This window comes from Dendrobates tinctorius, unplaced genomic scaffold, assembly GCF_039654945.1.
Source record: "Dendrobates tinctorius isolate UK_male_01 unplaced genomic scaffold, ASM3965494v1 ptg000237l, whole genome shotgun sequence".
Classification (NCBI taxonomy): domain Eukaryota; kingdom Metazoa; phylum Chordata; class Amphibia; order Anura; family Dendrobatidae; genus Dendrobates; species Dendrobates tinctorius.
The window spans coordinates 4,007,171-4,033,366 of record NW_027361904.1 but is presented as its reverse complement, the minus strand read 5'-3'; the positions used below and the strand labels follow the sequence as shown (position 1 = coordinate 4,033,366).

General features: G+C 49.9%; 2 protein-coding genes across 3 annotated transcripts in view; one reads left to right on the top strand and one right to left on the bottom strand.

Moving 5' to 3' along the window:
- Positions 1-1,986, bottom strand: part of LOC141060422 (uncharacterized) — a 71,628-nt gene extending 69,642 nt beyond the window's left edge. For both annotated transcript variants that reach the window (XM_073556671.1, XM_073556670.1), the window contains exon 1: positions 1,876-1,986. The gene's annotated coding sequence lies outside the window, so the exon portion shown is untranslated. The remainder of the gene's footprint in view (positions 1-1,875) is intronic.
- LOC141060420 (uncharacterized) lies at positions 1,925-25,226 on the top strand. Its single transcript, XM_073556667.1, has 7 exons — positions 1,925-1,999; positions 17,369-17,447; positions 18,311-18,487; positions 18,571-18,691; positions 18,772-18,836; positions 19,055-19,859; positions 20,483-25,226. Exons 1-7 carry the CDS (start codon positions 1,947-1,949, stop codon positions 22,324-22,326), a joined length of 3,144 nt encoding a protein of 1,047 aa, XP_073412768.1. The 5' UTR covers positions 1,925-1,946; the 3' UTR covers positions 22,327-25,226.
- Positions 25,227-26,196: the final 970 nt, after the last annotated feature.

Genomic DNA, 26,196 nt, shown 5'->3' with positions numbered 1-26,196 from the left:
GGCCACACTGAGGCCATGTCATAGGGAGGAAGGTACAGGAGCCCTGAGGGGCCACACTGAGGCCATGTCATAGGGAGGAAGGTACAGGAGCCCTGAGGGGCCACACTGAGGCCATGTCATAGGGAGGAAGGTACAGGAGCCCTGAGGGGCCACGTCATAGGGAGGAAGGTACAGGAGCCTTGAGGGGCCACACTGAGGCCATGTCATAGGAAGGAAGGTACAGGAGCCCTGAGGGGCCACACTGAGGCCACGTCATAGGGAGGAAGGTACAGGAGCCCTGAGGGGCCACACTGAGGCCACGTCATAGGGAGGAAGTTACAGGAGCCCTGAGGGGCCACACTGAGGCCATGTCATAGGGAGGAAGGTACAGGAGCCCTGAGGGGCCACACTGAGGCCATGTCATAGGGAGGAAGGTACAGGAGCCCTGAGGGGCCACACTGAGGCCATGTCATAGGGAGGAAGGTACAGGAGCCCTGAGGGGCCACACTGAGGCCATGTCATAGGGAGGAAGGTACAGGAGCCCGGAGGGGCCACACTGAGGCCATGTCATAGGGAGGAAGGTACAGGAGCCCTGAGGGGCCACACTGAGTCCATGTCATAGGGAGGAAGGTACAGGAGCCCTGAGGGGCCACACTGAGTCCATGTCATAGGGAGGAAGGTACAGGAGCCCTGAGGGGCCACACTGAGGCCATGTCATAGGGAGGAAGGTACAGGAGCCCTGAGGGGCCACACTGAGGCCATGTCATAGGGAGGAAGGTACAGGAGCCCTGAGGGGCCACACTGAGGCCACGTCATAGGGAGGAAGGTACAGGAGCCCTGAGGGGCCACACTGAGTCCATGTCATAGGGAGGAAGGTACAGGAGCCCTGAGGGGCCACACTGAGGCCATGTCATAGGGAGGAAGGTACAGGAGCCCTGAGGGGCCACACTGAGGCCACGTCATAGGGAGGAAGGTACAGGAGCCCTGAGGGGCCACACTGAGTCCATGTCATAGGGAGGAAGGTACAGGAGCCCTGAGGGGCCACACTGAGGCCATGTCATAGGGAGGAAGGTACAGGGGCCCTGAGGGGCCACACTGAGGCTGTCATAGGGAGGAAGGTACAGGAGCCCTGAGGGGCCACACTGAGGCCACGTCATAGGGAGGAAGGTACAGGAGCCCTGAGGGGCCACACTGAGTCCACGTCATAGGGAGGAAGGTACAGGAGCCCTGAGGGGCCACACTGAGTCCACGTCATAGGGAGGAAGGTACAGGAGCCCTGAGGGGCCACACTGAGGCCATGTCATAGGGAGGAAGGTACAGGAGCCCTGAGGGGCCACACTGAGGCCATGTCATAGGGAGGAAGGTACAGGAGCCCTGAGGGGCCACACTGAGACCATGTCATAGGGAGGAAGGTACAGAAGCTCTGAGGGGCCACACTGAGGCCATGTCAGAGGGAGCAAGGTACAGGAGCCCTGAGGGGCCACACTGAGTCCACGTCATAGGGAGGAAGGTACAGGAGCCCTGAGGGGCCACACTGAGGCCATGTCATAGGGAGGAAGGTACAGGAGCCCGGAGGGGCCACACTGAGGCCATGTCAGAGGGAGGAAGGTGCAGGAGAGTCCTGGGGGCTGGAGACTGAATACAGCAGCGGTCATGTGACATCAGATGTAACCACACAGAGAATAACAACTACAACTCCTCCCATCATCAGCCGCATAAAGGGTTAATCCTCCCCAATAACAGGAGGAGGGCGCCATCTGCAGGGAGTCTGTATGTTCTCCCCGTGTTTCCTCCCGCGCTCCAGAGACTGATGGGGAATTAGATTGTGTTAATGTCTGTACAGCGCTGAGGAATATGGTGGCGCCATAGAAGCGAGTGACAGAAACACACACATACCTCCACCTGCAGAGCGGCGCCGCCGTGTGCGGACAGGACCTGCGTGACGTCACAGTCATGTGATCAGTCACATGATCAGGGGCGGAGCTCCAGGTGTCACGGCGGTGCCGCTCTGCAGGAGGAGGTATGTGTGTGTTCTCCTCAGGATTACAGCTGTGGTTGCTATGGTAATGATGGCGGCTTGTCTCGTCCAGCCATGTGCCGCACTTACTGGCCTCACCTCCTCTGCCAGTGATTGTCTGCAGCAGTCATGTGCCGTACTTACTGGCCTCACCTCCTCTGCCAGTGATTGTCTGCAGCAGTCATGTGCTGCACTTACTGACCTCACCTCCTCTGCCAGTGATTGTCTGCAGCAGTCATGTGCCGTACTTACTGGCCTCACCTCCTCTGCCAGTGATTGTCTGCAGCAGTCATGTGCTGCACTTACTGACCTCACCTCCTCTGCCAGTGATTGTCTGCAGCAGTCATGTGCCGTACTTACTGGCCTCACCTCCTCTGCCAGTGATTGTCTGCAGCAGTCATGTGCTGCACTTACTGACCTCACCTCCTCTGCCAGTGATTGTCTGCAGCAGTCATGTGCCGTACTTACTGGCCTCACCTCCTCTGCCAGTGATTGTCTGCAGCAGTCATGTGCCGTACTTACTGGCCTCACCTCCTCTGTCAGTGATTGTCTGCAGCAGTCATGTGCCGTACTTACTGGCCTCACCTCCTCTGCCAGTGATTGTCTGCAGCAGCCATGTGCCGTACTTACTGGCCTCACCTCCTCTGCCAGTGATTGTCTGCAGCAGTCATGTGCTGCACTTACTGACCTCACCTCCTCTGCCAGTGATTGTCTGCAGCAGTCATGTGCCGTACTTACTGGCCTCACCTCCTCTGCCAGTGATTGTCTGCAGCAGTCATGTGCCGCACTTACTGGCCTCACCTCCTCTGCCAGTGATTGTCTGCAGCAGCCATGTGCTGCACTTACTGGCCTCACCTCCTCTGCCAGTGATTGTCTGCAGCAGTCATGTGCCGCACTTACTGGCCTCACCTCCTCTGCCAGTGATTGTCTGCAGCAGTCATGTGCCGTACTTACTGGCCTCACCTCCTCTGCCAGTGATTGTCTGCAGCAGCCATGTGCCGTACTTACTGGCCTCACCTCCTCTGCCAGTGATTGTCTGCAGCAGTCATGTGCTGCACTTACTGACCTCACCTCCTCTGCCAGTGATTGTCTGCAGCAGTCATGTGCCGTACTTACTGGCCTCACCTCCTCTGCCAGTGATTGTCTGCAGCAGTCATGTGCTGCACTTACTGACCTCACCTCCTCTGCCAGTGATTGTCTGCAGCAGTCATGTGCCGTACTTACTGGCCTCACCTCCTCTGTCAGTGATTGTCTGCAGCAGTCATGTGCCGTACTTACTGGCCTCACCTCCTCTGCCAGTGATTGTCTGCAGCAGCCATGTGCCGTACTTACTGGCCTCACCTCCTCTGCCAGTGATTGTCTGCAGCAGTCATGTGCTGCACTTACTGACCTCACCTCCTCTGCCAGTGATTGTCTGCAGCAGTCATGTGCTGCAGTTACTGACCTCACCTCCTCTGCCAGTGATTGTCGGCAGCAGTCATGTGCCGTACTTACTGGCCTCACCTCCTCTGCCAGTGATTGTCTGCAGCAGTCATGTGCCGTACTTACTAGCCTCACCTAGTCAGCCAGTGATTGTCTGCAGCAGTCATGTGCCGTACTTACTGGCCTCACCTCCTCTGCCAGTGATTGTCTGCAGCAGTGATGTGCCGCACTTACTGGCCTCACCTCCTCTGTCAGTGATTGTCTGCAGCAGTCATGTGCCGTAGTTACTGGTCTCACCTCCTCTGCCAGTGATTGTCTGCAGCAGTCATGTGCCGTACTTACTGGCCTCACCTCCTCTGCCAGTGATTGTCTGCAGCGTCATGTGCCGTACTTACTGGCCTCACCTCCTCTGCCAGTGATTGTCTGCAGCAGTCATGTGCCGTACTTACTGGCCTCACCTCCTCTGCCAGTGATTGTCTGCAGCAGTCATGTGCCGCACTTACTGGCCTCACCTCCTCTGTCAGTGATTGTCTGCAGCAGTCATGTGCCGTACTTACTGGCCTCACCTCCTCTGCCAGTGATTGTCTGCAGCAGTCATGTGCCGTACTTACTGGCCTCACCTCCTCTGCCAGTGATTGTCTGCAGCAGTCATGTGCCGCACTTACTGGCCTCACCTCCTCTGCCAGTGATTGTCTGCAGCAGTCATGTGCCGCACTTACTGGCCTCACCTCCTCTGCCAGTGATTGTCTGCAGCAGTCATGTGCCGTACTTACTGGCCTCACCTCCTCTGCCAGTGATTGTCTGCAGCAGTCATGTGCCGCACTTACTGGCCTCACCTCCTCTGCCAGTGATTGTCTGCAGCAGTCATGTGCCGTACTTACTGGCCTCACCTCCTCTGCCAGTGATTGTCTGCAGCAGTCATGTGCCGTACTTACTGGCCTCACCTCCTCTGCCAGTGATTGTCTGCAGCAGTCATGTGCCGTACTTACTGGCCTCACCTGTCAGTGATTGTCTGCAGCAGCCATGTGCTGCACTTACTGGCCTCACCTCCTCAGCCAGTGATTGTCTGCAGCAGCCATATGCCGTACTTACTGGCCTCACCTCCTCAGCCAGTGATTGTCTGCAGCAGCCATGTGCTGCACTTACTGGCCTCACCTCCTCAGCCAGTGATTGTCTGCAGCAGTCATGTGCCGTACTTACTGGCCTCACCTCCTCTGCCAGTGATTGTCTGCAGCAGCCATGTGCCGTACTTACTGGCCTCACCTCCTCAGCCAGTGATTGTCTGCAGCAGTCATGTGCCGTACTTACTGGCCTCACCTCCTCTGCCAGTGATTGTCTGCAGCAGCCATGTGCCGTACTTACTGGCCTCACCTCCTCAGCCAGTGATTGTCTGCAGCAGTCATGTGCCGTACTTACTGGCCTCACCTCCTCAGCCATTGATTGTCTGCAGCAGCCATGTGCTTAACTTACTGGCCTCACCTCCTCAGCCAGTGATTGTCTGCAGCCGTCATGTGCCGTATTTACTGGCCTCACCTCCTCAGCCAGTGATTGTCTGCAGCAGTCGTGCCGTATTTACTGGCCTCACCTCCTCTGCCAGTGATTGTCTGCAGCAGTCATGTGTCGTACTTACAGGCCTCACCTCCTCTGCCAGTGATTGTCTGCAGCAGCCATGTGCTGCACTTACTGGCCTCACCTCCTCTGCCAGTGATTGTCTGCAGCAGTCATGTGCCGTACTTCCTGGCCTCACCTCCTCTGCCAGTGATTGTCTGCAGCAGTCATGTGCCGTATTTACTGGCCTCACCTCCTATGCCAGTGATTGTCTGCAGCAGCCATGTGCCGCACTTACTGGCCTCACCTCCTCTGCCAGTGATTGTCTGCAGCAGTCATGTGCCGTATTTATTGGCCTCACCTCCTCTGCCAGTGATTGTCTGCAGCAGCCATGTGCAGCACTTACTGGCCTCACCTCCTCTGCCAGTGATTGTCTGCAGCAGCCATGTGCCGCACTTACTGGCCTCACCTCCTCTGCCAGTGATTGTCTGCAGCAGTCATGTGCCGTATTTACTGGCCTCACCTCCTCTGCCAGCGATAGTCTGCAGCAGCCATGTGCTGCACTTACTGGCCTCACCTCCTCTGTTAGTGATTGTCTGCAGCAGCCATGTGCTGCACTTACTGACCTCACCTCCTCTGCCAGTGATTGTCTGCAGCAGTCATGTGCCGTATTTACTGGCCTCACCTCCTCAGCCAGTGATTGTCTGCAGCAGTCATGTGCCGAACTTACTGGCCTCACCTTCTCTGCCCGTGATTGTCTGCAGCAGCCATATGCTGCACTTACTGGCCTCACCTCCTCTGCCAGTGATTGTCTGCAGCAGTCATGTGCCGTATTTACTGGCCTCACCTCCTCAGCCAGTGATTGTCTGCAGCAGTCATGTGCCGTACTTACTGGCCTCACCTCCTCTGCCCGTGATTGTCTGCAGCAGCCATGTGCTGCACTTACTGGCCTCACCTCCTCTGCCAGTGATTGTCTGCAGCAGTCATGTGCCGTATTTACTGGCCTCACCTCCTCTGCCCGTGATTGTCTGCAGCAGTCATGTGCTGTACTTTCTGGCCTCACCTCCTCTGCCAGTGATTGTCTGCAGCAGTCATGTGCCGTACTTACTGGCCTCACCTCCTCTGCCAGTGATTGTCTGCAGCAGTCATGTGCCGTACTTACTGGCCTCACCTCCTCTGCCAGTGATTGTCTGCAGCAGCCATGTGCCGTACTTACTGGCCTCACCTCCTCTGCCAGTGATTGTCTGCAGCAGCCATGTGCCGTACTTACTGGCCTCACCTCCTCAGCCAGTGATTGTCTGCAGCAGTCATGTGCCGTACTTACTGGCCTCACCTCCTCAGCCATTGATTGTCTGCAGCAGCCATGTGCTTAACTTACTGGCCTCACCTCCTCAGCCAGTGATTGTCTGCAGCCGTCATGTGCCGTATTTACTGGCCTCACCTCCTCAGCCAGTGATTGTCTGCAGCAGCCATGTGCCGTATTTACTGGCCTCACCTCCTCTGCCAGTGATTGTCTGCAGCAGTCATGTGCCGTACTTACAGGCCTCACCTCCTCTGCCAGTGATTGTCTGCAGCAGCCATGTGCTGCACTTACTGGCCTCACCTCCTCTGCCAGTGATTGTCTGCAGCAGTCATGTGCCGTACTTACTGGCCTCACCTCCTCAGCCAGTGATTGTCTGCAGCAGCCATGTGCTGCACTTACTGGCCTCACCTCCTCTGTTAGTGATTGTCTGCAGCAGCCATGTGCTGCACTTACTGGCCTCACCTCCTCTGCCAGTGATTGTCTGCAGCAGTCATGTGCCGTATTTACTGGCCTCACCTCCTCAGCCAGTGATTGTCTGCAGCAGTCATGTGCCGAACTTACTGGCCTCACCTTCTCTGCCCGTGATTGTCTGCAGCAGCCATGTGCTGCACTTACTGGCCTCACCTCCTCTGCCAGTGATTGTCTGCAGCAGTCATGTGCCGTATTTACTGGCCTCACCTCCTCAGCCAGTGATTGTCTGCAGCAGTCATGTGCCGTACTTACTGGCCTCACCTCCTCTGCCCGTGATTGTCTGCAGCAGCCATGTGCTGCACTTACTGGCCTCACCTCCTCTGCCAGTGATTGTCTGCAGCAGTCATGTGCCGTATTTACTGGCCTCACCTCCTCTGCCTGTGATTGTCTGCAGCAGTCATGTGCCGTACTTACTGGCCTCACCTCCTCTGCCAGTGATTGTCTGCAGCAGTCATGTGCCGTACTTACTGGCCTCACCTCCTCTACCAGTGATTGTCTGCAGCAGCCATGTGCCGTACTTACTGGCCTCACCTCCTCTGCCAGTGATTGTCTGCAGCAGCCATGTGCCGTACTTACTGGCCTCACCTCCTCTGCCAGTGATTGTCTGCAGCAGCCATGTGCCCTACTTACTGGCCTCACCTCCTCAGCCAGTGATTGTCTGCAGCAGTCATGTGCCGTACTTACTGGCCTCACCTCCTCAGCCATTGATTGTCTGCAGCAGCCATGTGCTTAACTTACTGGCCTCACCTCCTCAGCCAGTGATTGTCTGCATCCGTCATGTGCCATATTTACAGGCCTCACCTCCTCAGCCAGTGATTGTCTGCAGCAGTCATGTGCCGTATTTACTGGCCTCACCTCCTCTGCCAGTGATTGTCTGCAGCAGTCATGTGCCGTACTTACAGGCCTCACCTCCTCTGCCAGTGATTGTCTGCAGCAGTCATGTGCCGTACTTCCTGGCCTCACCTCCTCTGCCAGTGATTGTCTGCAGCAGTCATGTGCCGTATTTACTGGCCTCACCTCCTCTGCCAGTGATTGTCTGCAGCAGCCATGTGCTGCACTTACTGGCCTCACCTCCTCTGCCAGTGATTGTCTGCAGCAGTCATGTGCCGTATTTACTGGCCTCACCTCCTCTGCCAGTGATTGTCTGCAGCAGCCATGTGCCCTACTTACTGGCCTCACCTCCTCAGCCAGTGATTGTCTGCAGCAGTCATGTGCCGTACTTACTGGCCTCACCTCCTCAGCCATTGATTGTCTGCAGCAGCCATGTGCTTAACTTACTGGCCTCACCTCCTCAGCCAGTGATTGTCTGCAGCCGTCATGTGCCATATTTACTGGCCTCACCTCCTCAGCCAGTGATTGTCTGCAGCAGTCATGTGCCGTATTTACTGGCCTCACCTCCTCTGCCAGTGATTGTCTGCAGCAGTCATGTGCCGTACTTACAGGCCTCACCTCCTCTGCCAGTGATTGTCTGCAGCAGTCATGTGCCGTACTTCCTGGCCTCACCTCCTCTGCCAGTGATTGTCTGCAGCAGTCATGTGCCGTATTTACTGGCCTCACCTCCTCTGCCAGTGATTGTCTGCAGCAGCCATGTGCTGCACTTACTGGCCTCACCTCCTCTGCCAGTGATTGTCTGCAGCAGTCATGTGCCGTACTTCCTGGCCTCACCTCCTCTGCCAGTGATTGTCTGCAGCAGTCATGTGCCGTATTTACTGGCCTCACCTCCTCTGCCAGTGATTGTCTGCAGCAGCCATGTGCCACACTTACTGGCCTCACCTCCTCTGCCAGTGATTGTCTGCAGCAGTCATGTGCCGTATTTACTGGCCTCACCTCCTCTGCCAGTGATTGTCTGCAGCAGCCATGTGCTGCACTTACTGGCCTCACCTCCTCTGCCAGTGATTGTCTGCAGCAGCCATGTGCCGCACTTACTGGCCTCACCTCCTCTGCCAGTGATTGTCTGCAGCAGTCATGTGCCGTATTTACTAGCCTCACCTCCTCTGCCAGCGATAGTCTGCAGCAGTCATGTGCCGTACTTACTGGCCTTACCTCCTCTGCCAGTGTTTGTCTGCAGCAGCCATGTGCTGCACTTACTGGCCTCACCTCCTCTGCCAGTGATTGTCTGCAGCAGTCATGTGCCGTACTTCCTGGCCTCACCTCCTCTGCCAGTGATTGTCTGCAGCAGCCATGTGCTGCACTTACTGGCCTCACCTCCTCTGCCAGTGATTGTCTGCAGCAGTCATGTGCTGCACTTCCTGGCCTCACCTCCTCTGCCAGTGATTGTCTGCAGCAGCCATGTGCTGCACTTACTGGCCTCACCTCCTCTGCCAGTGATTGTCTGCAGCAGTCATGTGCCGTACTTACTGACCTCACCTCCTCTGCCAGTGATTGTCTGCAGCAGCCATGTGCTGCACTTACTGGCCTCACCTCCTCTGTTAGTGATTGTCTGCAGCAGCCATGTGCTGCACTTACTGGCCTCACCTCCTCTGCCAGTGATTGTCTGCAGCAGTCATGTGCCGTATTTACTGGCCTCACCTCCTCAGCCAGTGATTGTCTGCAGCAGTCATGTGCCGTACTTAGTGGCCTCACCTTCTCTGCCCGTGATTGTCTGCAGCAGCCATGTGCTGCACTTACTGGCCTCACCTCCTCTGCCAGTGATTGTCTGCAGCAGTCATGTGCCGTATTTACTGGCCTCACCTCCTCAGCCAGTGATTGTCTGCAGCAGTCATGTGCCGTACTTACTGGCCTCACCTCCTCTGCCAGTGATTGTCTGCAGCAGTCATGTGCCATATTTACTGGCCTCACCTCCTCAGCCAGTGATTGTCTGCAGCAGTCATGTGCCGTATTTACTGGCCTCACCTCCTCTGCCAGTGATTGTCTGCAGCAGCCATGTGCTGCACTTACTGGCCTCACCTCCTCTGCCAGTGATTGTCTGCAGCAGCCATGTGCCGCACTTACTGGCCTCACCTCCTCTGCCAGTGATTGTCTGCAGCAGTCATGTGCCGTATTTACTGGCCTCACCTCCTCTGCCAGCGATAGTCTGCAGCAGTCATGTGCCGTACTTACTGGCCTTACCTCCTCTGCCAGTGTTTGTCTGCAGCAGCCATGTGCTGCACTTACTGGCCTCACCTCCTCTGCCAGTGATTGTCTGCAGCAGTCATGTGCCGTACTTCCTGGCCTCACCTCCTCTGCCAGTGATTGTCTGCAGCAGCCATGTGCTGCACTTACTGGCCTCACCTCCTCAGCCAGTGATTGTCTGCAGCAGTCATGTGCCGTACTTACTGGCCTCACCTTCTCTGCCCGTGATTGTCTGCAGCAGCCATGTGCTGCACTTACTGGCCTCACCTCCTCTGCCAGTGATTGTCTGCAGCAGTCATGTGCCGTATTTACTGGCCTCACCTCCTCAGCCAGTGATTGTCTGCAGCAGTCATGTGCCGTACTTACTGGCCTCACCTCCTCTGCCAGTGATTGTCTGCAGCAGTCATGTGCCATATTTACTGGCCTCACCTCCTCAGCCAGTGATTGTCTGCAGCAGTCATGTGCCGTATTTACTGGCCTCACCTCCTCTGCCAGTGATTGTCTGCAGCAGCCATGTGCTGCACTTACTGGCCTCACCTCCTCTGCCAGTGATTGTCTGCAGCAGCCATGTGCCGCACTTACTGGCCTCACCTCCTCTGCCAGTGATTGTCTGCAGCAGTCATGTGCCGTATTTACTGGCCTCACCTCCTCTGCCAGCGATAGTCTGCAGCAGTCATGTGCCGTACTTACTGGCTTTACCTCCTCTGCCAGTGATTGTCTGCAGCAGTCATGTGCTGCACTTCCTGGCCTCACCTCCTCTGCCAGTGATTGTCTGCAGCAGTCATGTGCCGTACTTACTGACCTCACCTCCTCTGCCAGTGATTGTCTGCAGCAGCCATGTGCTGCACTTACTGGCCTCACCTCCTCTGTTAGTGATTGTCTGCAGCAGCCATGTGCTGCACTTACTGGCCTCACCTCCTCTGCCAGTGATTGTCTGCAGCAGTCATGTGCCGTATTTACTGGCCTCACCTCCTCAGCCAGTGATTGTCTGCAGCAGTCATGTGCCGTACTTACTGGCCTCACCTTCTCTGCCCGTGATTGTCTGCAGCAGCCATGTGCTGCACTTACTGGCCTCACCTCCTCTGCCAGTGATTGTCTGCAGCAGTCATGTGCCGTATTTACTGGCCTCACCTCCTCAGCCAGTGATTGTCTGCAGCAGTCATGTGCCGTACTTACTGGCCTCACCTCCTCTGCCAGTGATTGTCTGCAGCAGTCATGTGCCATATTTACTGGCCTCACCTCCTCAGCCAGTGATTGTCTGCAGCAGTCATGTGCCGTATTTACTGGCCTCACCTCCTCTGCCAGTGATTGTCTGCAGCAGCCATGTGCTGCACTTACTGGCCTCACCTCCTCTGCCAGTGATTGTCTGCAGCAGCCATGTGCCGCACTTACTGGCCTCACCTCCTCTGCCAGTGATTGTCTGCAGCAGTCATGTGCCGTATTTACTGGCCTCACCTCCTCTGCCAGCGATAGTCTGCAGCAGTCATGTGCCGTACTTACTGGCCTTACCTCCTCTGCCAGTGTTTGTCTGCAGCAGCCATGTGCTGCACTTACTGGCCTCACCTCCTCTGCCAGTGATTGTCTGCAGCAGTCATGTGCCGTACTTCCTGGCCTCACCTCCTCTGCCAGTGATTGTCTGCAGCAGCCATGTGCTGCACTTACTGGCCTCACCTCCTCAGCCAGTGATTGTCTGCAGCAGTCATGTGCCGTACTTACTGGCCTCACCTTCTCTGCCCGTGATTGTCTGCAGCAGCCATGTGCTGCACTTACTGGCCTCACCTCCTCTGCCAGTGATTGTCTGCAGCAGTCATGTGCCGTATTTACTGGCCTCACCTCCTCAGCCAGTGATTGTCTGCAGCAGTCATGTGCCGTACTTACTGGCCTCACCTCCTCTGCCAGTGATTGTCTGCAGCAGTCATGTGCCATATTTACTGGCCTCACCTCCTCAGCCAGTGATTGTCTGCAGCAGTCATGTGCCGTATTTACTGGCCTCACCTCCTCTGCCAGTGATTGTCTGCAGCAGCCATGTGCTGCACTTACTGGCCTCACCTCCTCTGCCAGTGATTGTCTGCAGCAGCCATGTGCCGCACTTACTGGCCTCACCTCCTCTGCCAGTGATTTTCTGCAGCAGTCATGTGCCGTATTTACTGGCCTCACCTCCTCTGCCAGCGATAGTCTGCAGCAGTCATGTGCCGTACTTACTGGCCTTACCTCCTCTGCCAGTGTTTGTCTGCAGCAGCCATGTGATGCACTTACTGGCCTCACCTCCTCTGCCAGTGATTGTCTGCAGCAGTCATGTGCCGTACTTCCTGGCCTCACCTCCTCTGCCAGTGATTGTCTGCAGCAGCCATGTGCTGCACTTACTGGCCTCACCTCCTCTGCCAGTGATTGTCTGCAGCAGTCATGTGCTGCACTTCCTGGCCTCACCTCCTCTGCCAGTGATTGTCTGCAGCAGCCATGTGCTGCACTTACTGGCCTCACCTCCTCTGCCAGTGATTGTCTGCAGCAGTCATGTGCCGTACTTACTGGCCTCACCTCCTCTGCCAGTGATTGTCTGCAGCAGCCATGTGCTGCACTTACTGGCCTCACCTCCTCTGTTAGTGATTGTCTGCAGCAGCCATGTGCTGCACTTACTGGCCTCACCTCCTCTGCCAGTGATTGTCTGCAGCAGTCATGTGCCGTATTTACTGGCCTCACCTCCTCAGCCAGTGATTGTCTGCAGCAGTCATGTGCCGTACTTACTGGCCTCACCTTCTCTGCCCGTGATTGTCTGCAGCAGCCATGTGCTGCACTTACTGGCCTCACCTCCTCTGCCAGTGATTGTCTGCAGCAGTCATGTGCCGTATTTACTGGCCTCACCTCCTCAGCCAGTGATTGTCTGCAGCAGTCATGTGCCGTACTTACTGGCCTCACCTCCTCTGCCCGTGATTGTCTGCAGCAGCCATGTGCTGCACTTACTGGCCTCACCTCCTCTGCCAGTGATTGTCTGCAGCAGTCATGTGCCATATTTACTGGCCTCACCTCCTCAGCCAGTGATTGTCTGCAGCAGTCATGTGCCGTACTTTCTGGCCTCACCTCCTCTGCCCGTGATTGTCTGCAGCAGCCATGTGCTGCACTCACTGGCCTCACCTCCTCTGCCAGTGATTGTCTGCAGCAGTCATGTGCCGTATTTACTGGCCTCACCTCCTCTGCCAGTGATTGTCTGCAGCAGCCATGTGCTGCTCTTACTGGCCTCACCTCCTCTGCCAGTGATTGTCTGCAGCAGTCATGCAATGCTTGCTCTGACCTCGCACGTGGTGGTGTTGTCTTACACCCTTTGTATCTGGGCCATGTCCCCTTTTCTCCAGCGTTATAGCTTTGTTTCTGACAGTTGCCTGCGGCTCGTTTAATGTTGGACACTTTGTCGTTTCGATTGGAGCTAGCGTTCTGCAAATTTGCTTAAAATTTTTTAAAAATTGTCATTTTCCCCGAATCCAAAAATTCCAGGGGGGGGATGGGATTCACTCCTTGTAAATTCAGCAGATTAGTAACCAGCCAGAGTCCGCTAGCGCTGAAATAAAGGGGTGGAAAACAAAACCTCGCCACTCACCTGGTCCTGCTGCGGCATGTCGCTGCCTCCGGTATGCCATCACCTTGTCTGCACCAGAGAGAGCAACGCGGAGAACCGGACTGTGGCAGAACCTGACACTGGATTCCTGCTGCCCAAACCAGAGCCGGCTGGGGACCATAGGGAGAGACGTGATTAGTCCGCCTCCCCTGAAGATCCCCGTGTGAATGGCACCGAGTCCAACCATTCTCACTGATTCTATTAGGAGTGCTGATCAGAGACTTACAATGGCATTTAAGTGGTTAAAAAGGACCTGTCACTTTAAAAAAAAATAAATTCAGTGACCTTGTTTAAAAAAAACCCCCGTTTCTGCCACTTTTTTATACGTTTTGCGCTGCGTCTCTCCATTGCAGAGATATTCACAATTGGCACAACTGCAGCACAGCATGTGAAATCTCTGCTTGTAGTGCAACTGGGCGGTTCTTCCGTGCGCTTTTACCCCTCCCTCACAAATGCTGCCACTGGGCGGAAGAGATGAAAACGTCCCTCCAGAGAAGATTTTGAGAAAACGCTCAGTGGCACTACTAGCAGAGATTTCACATGCTGCACTCCAGAAGCAACAAATGTGAAAATGTGAATTTCTCTGCACTGGAGTGACGCAGCGCAAAACGGAAACCAGTATGGTGAGTGGGGGGATCGGTGCAGACACAGTGTAAGGGAAGTGGGAATATATGCGGACATAGAATAAGGAGGATGGGTGCGGACACAGTATGGGGAGTGAGGGAGGGGATGGGTGCTGACACAATATGGGGAGTGTGTGAATGGCTGCGTACACAGTATGAGGAGCAAGGGGTGAATGTATGCAGATACAGTATGAATAGTGAGGGGGAAATGTATGCAAACATAGTATGGGGAGAGAGGGTGATGGGATGGGTGCGGACACAGTCTGGGAGATGTGTGAGGAGGCAATATGGAGAACAAGGGGATAAATATGTGAGGGGACAGTATGAGAAGGGAGGGGAATAGTGTGAGGAGGGGGGTGTGAGTGGGTGCAGAATAGAGGCCGCTTAGTGTGGAGAGGGGGGTAGCATAGTTGTAAGGAACAGCCAGGAGAGGACAGTATACCAAGGAGGGGGAATATGTGTTAGGCGTCGGGTTCCTGTCGCTGCACAGCGGGAATCCCGATCCTTGCATTCGACGGTCTCCCATTCCTCTCCGGCCGCAGAGCAGACTCGTCGGTCCCAGCGCTCTGCCCAGACTAGCTCTGTGGGCTTGGTGGCTGCTGCCACCTCTGGTCCAGCTATAGCAACACATGCTGGTCAGCAGCGAGCTACTCCAGGGACTAAGTCCTCCTTTCGATCCACTGAGCATGCCCATGGGACGATCTCTCATTGGAGATTGGAGGTCACGTGCTCAGGTCCTTCTCCAGCTTGGATTGGACCATCAGGAAGGTCCCGGAAGGACGCTGCTATAAAAGGGTTGCATGGCCGCTAGGCCATGCGCTAGTATAGACTGCATTATCAGACTATGTGGAGTGAATGTTGTTTGCATGTATGAATGTCTCTGGTGAATGACTCAATAAGAAACCCCTACCCTTGGTACGCATGTGTTGTGCAGCCTAGCCTGTTAAGCGCCCAGGCTTAGGTGTAGGTAGAGCCAGAGTCTGAGACTGGCATCAGTGTCCACCGGTGGCTCTGCATGCCACGGTGCACGTGCTCGACACTCCACCATAGTCAGCGTCTATACTGGGGTCCGCAGGTGCGACGCCGCGTGCTCAGAAGGCCTAGAGGGACTCTGACCCCGTGTCCTTGGGGCAGAGTTCTGTGACCGCATTCTGTGCGCTCCGTTGCCGAGCTCTGTGAGCTAAACAGGCTCCGGCATTTATGTTCGGTGGTACTGCGGCTCTGTGAGGTAACAGAGTTCGCCCTGTACACACCGGGTGACGTTAACCTGCGTGTGTTCTTCTTTTATACCGCCATATAGCGTCCGCCATTACCTAGCAGCAGTATATCACCTCTGCACGGTGGACCCCGGGTTGCGATTGCACTTTCTCATATTGTATATTTAGTGCGATCCGCAACCCTGACAATATGATCAGGGGGCACAGTATAGAGGCTGGGCCCAATAGGGGGACACAGTGTTAGGGAACAGTGTGAAGAGGGGGCCTAGTTTTGGAAAGGAGAGGGCAGTGTGGAGAGCATGTACCATAAGGAGGCAGTATGTGGGTCATATTTTGTGCAGGGAATATAGTAAGGGGCAATTATTTATTCAGGGGCTCAGCCTAGGGCAGATACTTTTATTCAGGAGCATTATAATGACTGTGCTATTTTAAGTGCAAGTCTGTGGAAGAAGGGTGTCTGCAGGGACGAGCTATGGCTGTGAAAAAAATGTACATTTTTTTTGTGATACTGACTAACTCTCATCAGTACTGTGGTTCCTGCATTGTCCGCAGTCTGATAATGTCCAATAGCCGCATCTCCCAGTTTCTCCTTACCATTGTTAAGGACATACTGGAAGATGTAGGTTTATGTGATACAAATGTATATGGGTCTGACCTGACATTACAATTGATGTACCATGTACTGATGGTGGTTGTGGTGCTGAATTCATGTACTTCTGGTGATGCTAGTGATGTATTCATGTACAGATGGTGGTCCTAGTGATATAACATGTAATGATGGTGGTCCTAGTGATATAACATGTAATGATGGTGGTCCTAGTGATGTATTCATATATTGCTGGTGGAATTGGTGATGAAATCCTGTACTGATGGTGGTTCTTGTGATGTATTCCTGTACTGATGGTGGTTCTTGTGATGTATTCCTGTACTGATAGTGGTTCTTGTGATGTATTCCTGTTCTGATAGTGGTTCTTGTGATGTATTCCTGTACTGAAGAGGGTTTTATGCTGTATTTCTGTACTGGTGGTGATTCAGGCGATGTACTGATGAGGGTTATGTTGCTGCGTTTCTGTACTGATAGTAGTTTTGGTGATGGATTCTTGTGCTGTTATTGGTTCTGATCCAGTACACATGTAACAATCATTTCATGAAACCTAGAGTGACTGCAGAGTTTAATCTCAATCCTGGACAAGCCCTTTAATTATTAATTGAAGCCCTGTAGCCATTCCTAACAGTGTGTAATATTCTCACTGTCAGGATTCAGCTCTGCTTGCTGGTTCCAGCAGTCATCACATGGCCGCTTCACTCATATGTGATTTTCATACTGACATTCACCTGACAATGAACTTCTCACTGAACATTGAGAGACATAGGGAGAGCAGCTCGTCGGCATGTGAATAAGTGTGCAAATCACAGACAGGTGCTTCTTACAAACTTAGAATATCATCAAAAAGTTTCAGTTTTTCAATATAAAAAGTGAAGCTCACATATTCAGGTGTTTATTGTTAATTATTCTAATTTCCTGAGATAATGACTTTTGGGTTCTCATTGGCTGTAAGCCATAATCATCATTACCAGAAATAAACCCGTGACATAGATCACTCTGTGTGTAATGACCCTATAGAATATAGGAGTCACTTTTGGTATGGAAGAACTGAAATAAATTCACTTTTTGATGATATTCTAGTTTTGTGAGAAGCTCCTGTATGTGCTGGAGTGGGGCGCCAAACTGGATTCTTTCCCCGGGTGCCAGAAAACCTAGATGTATCTGCGCTCCTGACCTGCGACTTCTATGGGCAGAAACCTTTGTAGAATAAAATCAAATGTCTGTGCAGTGGGAAAATCCCAAAGCAATCATTTAGTAACGAGATTTAATGCCTGGGAGACCGCGGTGTAAAAGGCCAAATCAGTACCGAAAATAAGAATGTTATAGTGGTAGAATGGAAGCCAACCATGAAATGGTCTCTTCCCAATACATTCATCATTCCCGAGAGAACATAACATCTACACTGACAACTATTCCAATGTTTCCTCACATAAACTCTAGTAAAGAATATTCATTTGGGGTTTTGTGTAATTTTTACATTTTCTCATCTTATTTCATTTCAGGATGAAAAGGGACAAAGCCAAGATGGCGGAGAAGATATTAAACCTCACCCTAGAGATAGTCTTCCATCTTACCGGAGAGGTGAGAGGCTCTGATGTCCTCACATGACCTCTTTATCTATGGGAATAACAGGGGATATGACCGGAGAGGTGAGAGGCTCTGATGTCCTCACATGACCTCTTTATCTATGGGAATAACAGGGGATATGACCGGAGAGGTGAGAGGCTCTGATGTCATCACATGACCTCATTATCTATGGGAATAACGGGATATGACCGGAGAGGTGAGAGGCTCTGATGACATCACATGACCTCATTATCTATGGGATTAACAGGGGATATGACCGGAGAGGTGAGAGGCTCTGATGTCATCACATGACCTCATTATCTATGGGAATAACAGGGGATATGACCGGAGAGGTGAGAGGCTCTGATGTCATCACATGACCTCATTATCTATGGGAATAACGGGATATGACCGGAGAGGTGAGAGGTTCTGATGTCATCACATGACCTCATTATCTATGGGAATAACGGGATATGACTGGAGAGGTGAGAGGCTCTGATGACATCACATGACCTCATTATCTATGGGATTAACAGGGGATATGACCGGAGAGGTGAGAGGCTCTGATGACATCACATGACCTCATTATCTATGGGATTAACAGGGGATATGACCGGAGAGGTGAGAGGCTCTGATGACATCACATGACCTCATTATCTATGGGATTAACAGGGGATATGACCGGAGAGGTGAGAGGCTCTGATGACATCACATGACCTCATTATCTATGGGATTAACAGGGGATATGACCGGAGAGGTGAGAGGCTCTGATGTCATCACATGACCTCATTATCTATGGGAATAACAGGGGATATGACCGGAGAGGTGATGGACTCTGGAGATGTCTGTAGTGATATTATTAATGTCTCCACACTCAGGATTACACCGTAGTGAAGACCTCTACTGATCGCTGTCAGGCCCCTCTGTGTGAAGGATGGGGAGGAACCCTGAGCCCAATCCCGGGGCCTCCACCTCACCCCCGGATACATGAGGACATCAATGCCCAGAAGATCCTAGAACTCGCCAACAAGATGATTGAGCTGCTGACTGGAGAGGTGACACTGCTGGGAATGCTGGGACATTATACAGGACAGCACTGGAGGATTCTGGGTGATGACGGTATCATTGTGTGTGTCAGGTTCCTATAAGGTGTCAGGACGTCACCGTCTATTTCTCCATGGAGGAGTGGGAGTATCTAGAAGGACACAAGGATCGTTACCAGGAGGTGATGGAGGAGCACCGGCCCCGCACATCACCAGGTAATAGACAGGACTAAATACACACGGCCTATAATTCTCTGTATGTAATAATGATGTCAGTCCTGTCTGTGTCTCCTCAGCTCTCTCCAGTATGAGGACAACCCCAGAGAGATGTCCCGCTCCTTCTCCTCCACAGGACCATCAGGTAGATGGAGATCTCCCTATGATGTGTAGACGGCTGTGACGTCCTTGTGGTCAGTCTTGTTTTCTCCTCCAGTATTATATGTTTTATACTTGTGTAATGAGAGCGGTGGAGACGGCAGGATCACAGCTGACCACAGACATCACATGTCCGGATCTTCTCACCATTATTCCCGGGGACTTCTCCGATCATCGGGGACTTTTACAATGTTTGTTTTGCAGCTTTTGGATCCGGATAAAGATCTGAACAATAATAATGATCCAGAGAGAAATGTGAGGAGCGATCAGTGGTGTAAAGAGGAGACCCCTAATGTGAGGGGCGATCAGCGGTGTAAAGAGGAGACCCCTAATGTGAGAGGCGATCAGCGGTATAAAGAGGAGACCCCTAATGTGAGGAGCGATCAGCGGTGTAAAGAGGAGACCCCTAATGTGAGGGGCGATCAGCGGTGTAAAGAGGAGACCCCTAATGTGAGGGGCGATCAGCGGTGTAAAGAGGAGACCCCTAATGTGAGGAGCGATCAGTGGTGTAAAGAGGAGACCCCTAATGTGAGGGGCAATCAGTGGTGTAAAGAGGAGACCCCTAATGTGAGGGGCGATCAGTGGTGTAAAGAGGAGACCCCTAATGTGAGGGGCAATCAGTGGTGTAAAGAGGAGACCCCTAATGTGAGGGGCGATCAGTGGTGTAAAGAGGAGACCACTAATATGAGGGGCGATCAGCGGTGTGAAGAGGAGACCCCTAATGTGAGGGGCGATCAGCGGTGTAAAGAGGAGACCCCTAATGTGAGGGGCGATCAGCAGTGTAAAGAGGAGACCACTAATATGAGGGGCGATCAGCGGTGTAAAGAGGAGACCCCTAATGTGAGGGGCGATCAGCGGTGTAAAGAGGAAACCCCCAATGTGAGGGGCGATCAGCAGTATAAAGAGGAGACCCCTAATGTGAGGGGCGATCAGCGGTGTAAAGAGGAGACCACTAATATGAGGGGCGATCAGAGGTGTAAAGAGGAGAGCCCCACAGATAACCACCCAGGTGAGTGTTGACCTTGGGATAAGAAGAGATGTCACATTCCACTCAGTCACTGAATGCGATGATTTTCTAGGGGATGTGGACTCCTGTGGAGTCAATTTAATATTTTTTATACTATATTGTATCTAGTTTGATCTAAAATCCTTTTTTACAATTGGATTGGGTTTTATTAAACATGTTTTCACTGACTATTGCTGACTGCCAAATTATTTAACTGAGAATCCATCAGTGAGCTTGTTGTGAAGTTTCATGTGGCCTTTAATCAGCTGCGAGGAGATCAGAAAAAGAGAGATAAAATACTTACAGACTCTCAGTCAGAATGAGTTCACTGATGGATTCTCAGTAAAATCATTCTGCAGGAAAAAATGTTCAGAAAAAAAGTATCAGGCATGTTGGATTTTTAACATGCCCAGTCCTTTAACAAAAGATATTCCCGTCCAGCGACCACGGATTACTGTTGTTGCTGCTGAACCAAGGTCCTGAACATCAATTTGCTCATCTCTAGTCATCAGTATTAATATCCTGGAAAAAACACTTTAGTAATTCCTATAAAATATAACAATGGGGTTTAATGTAAATTTAATAAGATTATTTAAGAATAATATAATCATTTTTGTCTTTGACAGATGATTGCACCAGGAGCTCAGACAGTCCTCTACTATCTTTAGATTCTAAAGCAGATGATTGTGTTATCATACATAGTACACATGAAGAGCACGCCATTATCCCAAATATACCTTCAGACCTTAACATCCAAGATCTGTTATCTGCTCCTTTTAAACAAGTCTTATCTCCTGGTTCACCGCAGAATGTTGAGCAAAACCATAGTCACATAAAGTGTTTACCACGTCGAAGAGTTCGCACAAGGATGAAGACGTTTTCATGTTCCGAATGTGGCAAATGTTTGTACCAGAAATCTGATCTTGTTAGACATCAAAGAATCCACACAGGGGAGAAGCCGTATTCATGTAAAGAATGTGGAAAATGTTTTGCTTGGCAATCAATTCTTGTTAGCCATGAAAAAATTCACACAGGGGAGAAGCCGTTTTCATGTTCAGAATGCGACAAATGTTTTTTGCAGAAATCGGATCTTGTCAGACATCGGAGAATTCATTCAGGAGAGACGCCCTTTTCATGCTCAGAATGTGGTAAATGTTTTACTCAGAAATCAAGTTTTGTTAACCATCAAAAATGTCACACAGAAGAGAAGCCATACCCATGCTCGGAATGTGGGAATGGTTTTACTCGAAAGTCAAGTCTTCTTGCGCATCAGAAGATTCACACAGGAGAGAAACCATTTCCATGTTCAGAATGTGGCAAATGTTTTTCTCATAAATCAGTTCTTGTTAAACATCAGAGAATTCATACCGGGGAGAAGCCATATTCATGCTGTGAATGTGGCAATAGTTTTACCCGAAGATCAAGTCTTGTTGAACATCAGAAAACTCACTCAGGAGAGAAACCTTTTTCATGTTTAGAATGTGGGAAGTGTTATTCTCAGAAATCAATTCTTGATAAACATCAGAGAATTCACACAGGGGAAAAGCCATTTTCATGCTGTGAATGTGGCAATAGTTTTACACGAAGATCAAGTCTTGTTGAACATCAGAAAACTCACACAGGAGAGAAACCTTATTCATGTTTAGAATGTGGAAAATGTTTTTCTCAGAAATCAATTCTTGTTAAACATAACAGAATTCATTCAAGAGAGACGCCATATTCATGTTCAGTATGTGGCAAATCTTTTATCCAGAAATCACGTCTTGTTGAACATCAAAAAATTCACTCAGAAGAGAAGAAATTGACATGTGCTGATGGTGGGACATGTTTTTCTCAGCAGTCAGATTTTTCTAAACTTAAGAGAATTTACACAGGGGAGAAGCCATTTGCATGCCCAGAATGTGGAAAACGTTATAGGTTTAAATCAAGTCTTGTAGCACATCTGAGAATTCATACAGGGGATAAGCCATTTTCATGCCCAGATTGTGGGAAATGTTTTACCTGGCAATCTAATCTTGCTGACCATCAAAAAACTCACACTGGGGAGAAGTTATTTTCATGTTCTCAATGTGGGAAACATTATAGTAGTAAATCAAATCTTGTTACACATCAAAAAATCCACAAGGGAGAGAAGCCGTATTCGTGTTCAGAATGTGAAAAATGTTTTACTCAGAAAATAAATCTTATGAATCATCAAAAAACTCACATAGGGATGAAAACTTTTTTATGTTTAAAATGTGGGAAATGTTATAATGCTAAATCAGATCTTATTGAGCATCGAAGAACACACTTAAAGGAGAAGCCATTTCCATGCTCTGTATGTGGAAAATGTTTTATCCAGAAATCAGATCTTATGAGACATCAAAGAATTCACACAGGGGAGAAGCCGTATTCATGTTCTCTATGTGGAAAGTGTTTTAACCAAAAGTCAGTTTTAATTGCACATCAGAGAGTTCACGTAGGGAAATAGTTATTTTTTTTTTTTATCTTTTATTGAGAAACAGTGTAAAAAATAAATATGTGTTACTTGAAAGGTCATTTCCCATGTCATAGAAGAGAAACAAATGGTTAAGATATGTAGGATATTATTAAACATCATATATCCAAAAAGGAAAAAGAATCCAGATAGCATATAGATATCAACCTTGTGCATAGAATGTTTTTCATTATTATATATCAGAATCTTAAAACGTGCTGCCAATCCATAATGTACTTTGTCTGAAATCTTCCATGCTTATACATGGGTTGTCTTGCATTGTCCTTGTGATGGTACGATGTTTCCTCAGAACCCGGGGTGATGAGAACGTGATGGTCGGCATATGGTGTATAGATCTCTGTGCAGAATTATTATTATTATTTAATGGCCTTTGGCTCTGTCTCGAGTCATGGCGACTTCATGGATGAATGATCTGGAGGATCAGTGAGATTGGACGGAGACGTCTGTGATCACCAATTTTCACGTTTTGTCACAGATTCTCTGAGCTTTGGGTCTGGACTGTATCTGGCCCTTCACATGTAAATATTCTTTTCCCTCCATTGTAGCTCTGGCAGGATGTTAAGTAGTGATGATCGAACACTAGAATGCTTAAGTACTCAAATCGAGTAGGTCGGATGCTCAGACGGGCTCAACTAGAGTACCAAGTATAATGGAAGACAATGAGAAACTTGAGCATTTTTCTGGAGGACCCTATCAGGGGGACTGGGGGCGGGTCAGGAAAAATCGCAGGAACGGATGGAAACAGTGTGGGGAAGACGTCTGGACGCATCTCTGACTCCCAGGTTGCTGCTGGGAACAATGTTGTCAGAGTATTACTCCACTTTCAGGATACATTTCCACGATCAGTGTTTTCTGAGGTTTTCGGGGTGTTGAAATTCTGCATGAATACCCGCACCTCTGGTTGTTTTTTTGTATGTGATTGTGATGCGTGCATTTTTGTCTCTCTTTGGAATGTTACTAGATGTGCAAAGATATAGAATACATATATAGATTGATAATAGAGAGATAAAAGATAGATGATACAGAGATAATAGATTATAGATAGATAATAAATACAGATTATAGATAGATAATGGATAGATAAATACATAATAGACTGATAGATAATAGATTATAGATAGATAATGGATAGATAGATGACAGATAATTATATATAATGGATAGATAACAGATAGACAGATAATTTGTAATAGATGGATAATAGATAGATAATAAATACATAATAGACAGATAATAGATTATATATAATAGATAACAGACCTAATTTGTAATAGATAATGGATAGATAATAGATAGCTATAGGATAATAATAATAAATGTTATGTCTATAGCGCCGACATATTCCGCAGCACTTTACATTTCAGAGGGGATTTGTACAGACAATAGACATTACAGCATAACAATAATCACATAGATCATAACAAATACCAAGAGGAATGAGGGCCCTGCTCACAAGCAGGTAGACACGAAAGGTGGGTGGTAACAGTTGCCCTGATTGTATGGACCAGCCATAATGTTAAGTGTGTAACAGTACAGACACAGAGGGCTAATGGATGCATAAAGCATGTGGGAACATGATGCGGGGAACCTGGTTATGGTAAAACTTTTGGCTGTGCCACATAGGGATAGATTAGGTTAATGTGTTGAGGCAGTAGGCCAGTCTGAATAAATGCGTTTTCAGGGCACGCTTAAAATTGTGGGGATTGGGGACTAATCGTATTGACCTGGGAAGTGCATTCCAAAGAATTGGCGCAGCACGTGTAAAGTCTTGGAGACTGGAGTGGGAGGTTCTGATTATTGAGGATGCTAACCTCAGGTCATCAGCAGAACGGAGGGCACGGGTAGGGTGGTAGACTGAAACAAGGGAGAGATAGATAATATAAAACATGTAGGCAGCACTAGCACAATAGAAAGTCATTGACACATGAGGATTTATTGATCAATTAAGCTGTTTGCTCATGTATTATGATCTGTAAATGATGTATCTTGTTTTATATGGTGTACGGTGGCTGCCGGACACGTAGTGAATGTGAGATATGTATCACAGAGGTGGCTGTCCTCTGATATGAACCTGGAGTAATGCTCTAGTACACATAGTACTAAGAGGGGTAAATCGGCCACATTATGGCTAGGTCTAATTGTGAGCAGCTGAAGAGTTAGGGGGGTAAGCTGCTCACCACATCTCCACCCTGCCCTGGGTGTGGTTCACATTGTAAATTGGGACCTGTTTAGCTCACACATGGTTGGGAGTATGGAGGTGTGCAGACCTCCTGGATTGTGTGGCTTTGCGAAAGAACTGAGAAGCTGGACTTTAAGCCAAGTGGGTGGCACTATTGTACGGTCTGTTAATGTTTCACTTGATGCCGGACAAGGGCTGTATTTGTTTTCTTGTGATGTGGTTTATGAGGACTGAAGTAACTTGGCCGGACTTTTAAATAGAAAAGATTCTTGTGATATCTTATCTCACTTGTAAGTGAGGAGCATTGTTCCCATGGATGTATGTGTATATGAATGTAAGCATGCAATATGTGCACTACTCTGTATATAATTTATTGTATTACCTATGAATTATGGCTATGGAATTGAATTGATGGATTGATTGATGCACCTTTAAATATTGTTCTATGCACTTTTACACTGCTTGAGAAAGGTCCTCAGAAATTTTGCCGTCACTACGGGCTATTAAAATTTTCAAATCTCTTTTGGGAGTGCTGACCTTCATTTATGTACATATATTGGAGGACTGGTTTACAGCTGGGATGTTCTGCACCCCTTCCCTCCCTTCTTTTGCAGGTGCTGCCTTGAGATCTGTGAGATATATAATTAGTGCTCCATGTGTAGTTTACTGTACATGTATTAACTTACTAAATAAATAAATTTAAAAAAATAGCGTGGGGTCCCCCCTATTTTTTAACAACCAACCCAGATAAAGCAGACAGCGGTGTGTTTATATTATCATGTTGGGAAAGTCCATTGATATTGGCCCCTTCCCAACCTAAAAAATACCAGCCCGCAGCTGCCCCAGAAGTGGTGCATCACATGAGATGTGCCAATTCTGGCGCATTGTCCTGGTGCGGTGGTAATCGAGTTAATGGTAGTTGGGGTTGATGACAGCTGTGACTTGTCAAGAATCACATCTGACATCAAGCCCTGGGGTTAGTAATGAAGAGGCGACTATCAGACACCCCCAATACTAACCCAGTAATAAAGAAAAATAACACTCACAAAAAAAAACCAATATGTCAATAAAAACTCCCTCACACTATCCCTTGTTCACCAATTTATTGAAAAAAAAAATCCCATGCAGGTCCCACATAGTCCTGGAAATCTGATGTAGCCCTGAAAAGGACACCTGAAATACATACAAAGACAGAAATAAAGACAAGAGACAGCCCCTCATTCACCAATTACCCAAAATGTCCACTGTAGTCCATGCTCCATCTGGCTCCAGCGTCAGTGAATAGCAGTAAAGTGACTGCTTATACAAGACCCCATGACACAATGCGGCTGGGCAATCCCAGTAATGCCAGCAGCTGCTAAGGCATTACTGTGTATGGTGGGTAATCCCTGCATATTCATTGGCTTTCTTAACAGCTGCAAAACATGCAGGGCAGGGACTCAAGCATGGAGCTCAAGCACCCACTCGATCAAGTAACAACCGTACCCGAACATCCCCAAGCTTGATTGAGTATTGAACAGTGGTGAGCATGCTCGCTCATCACTGTTTATGGTCGCTGTCCTGCTGGAAGGTCAACCTACGCCCCGATCCCAAGTCTTCTGCATCTTCTAACAGGTTTTCCTCCAGGATTGCCCTGTATTTAGCGCCTTCCATTTTTCCATCAC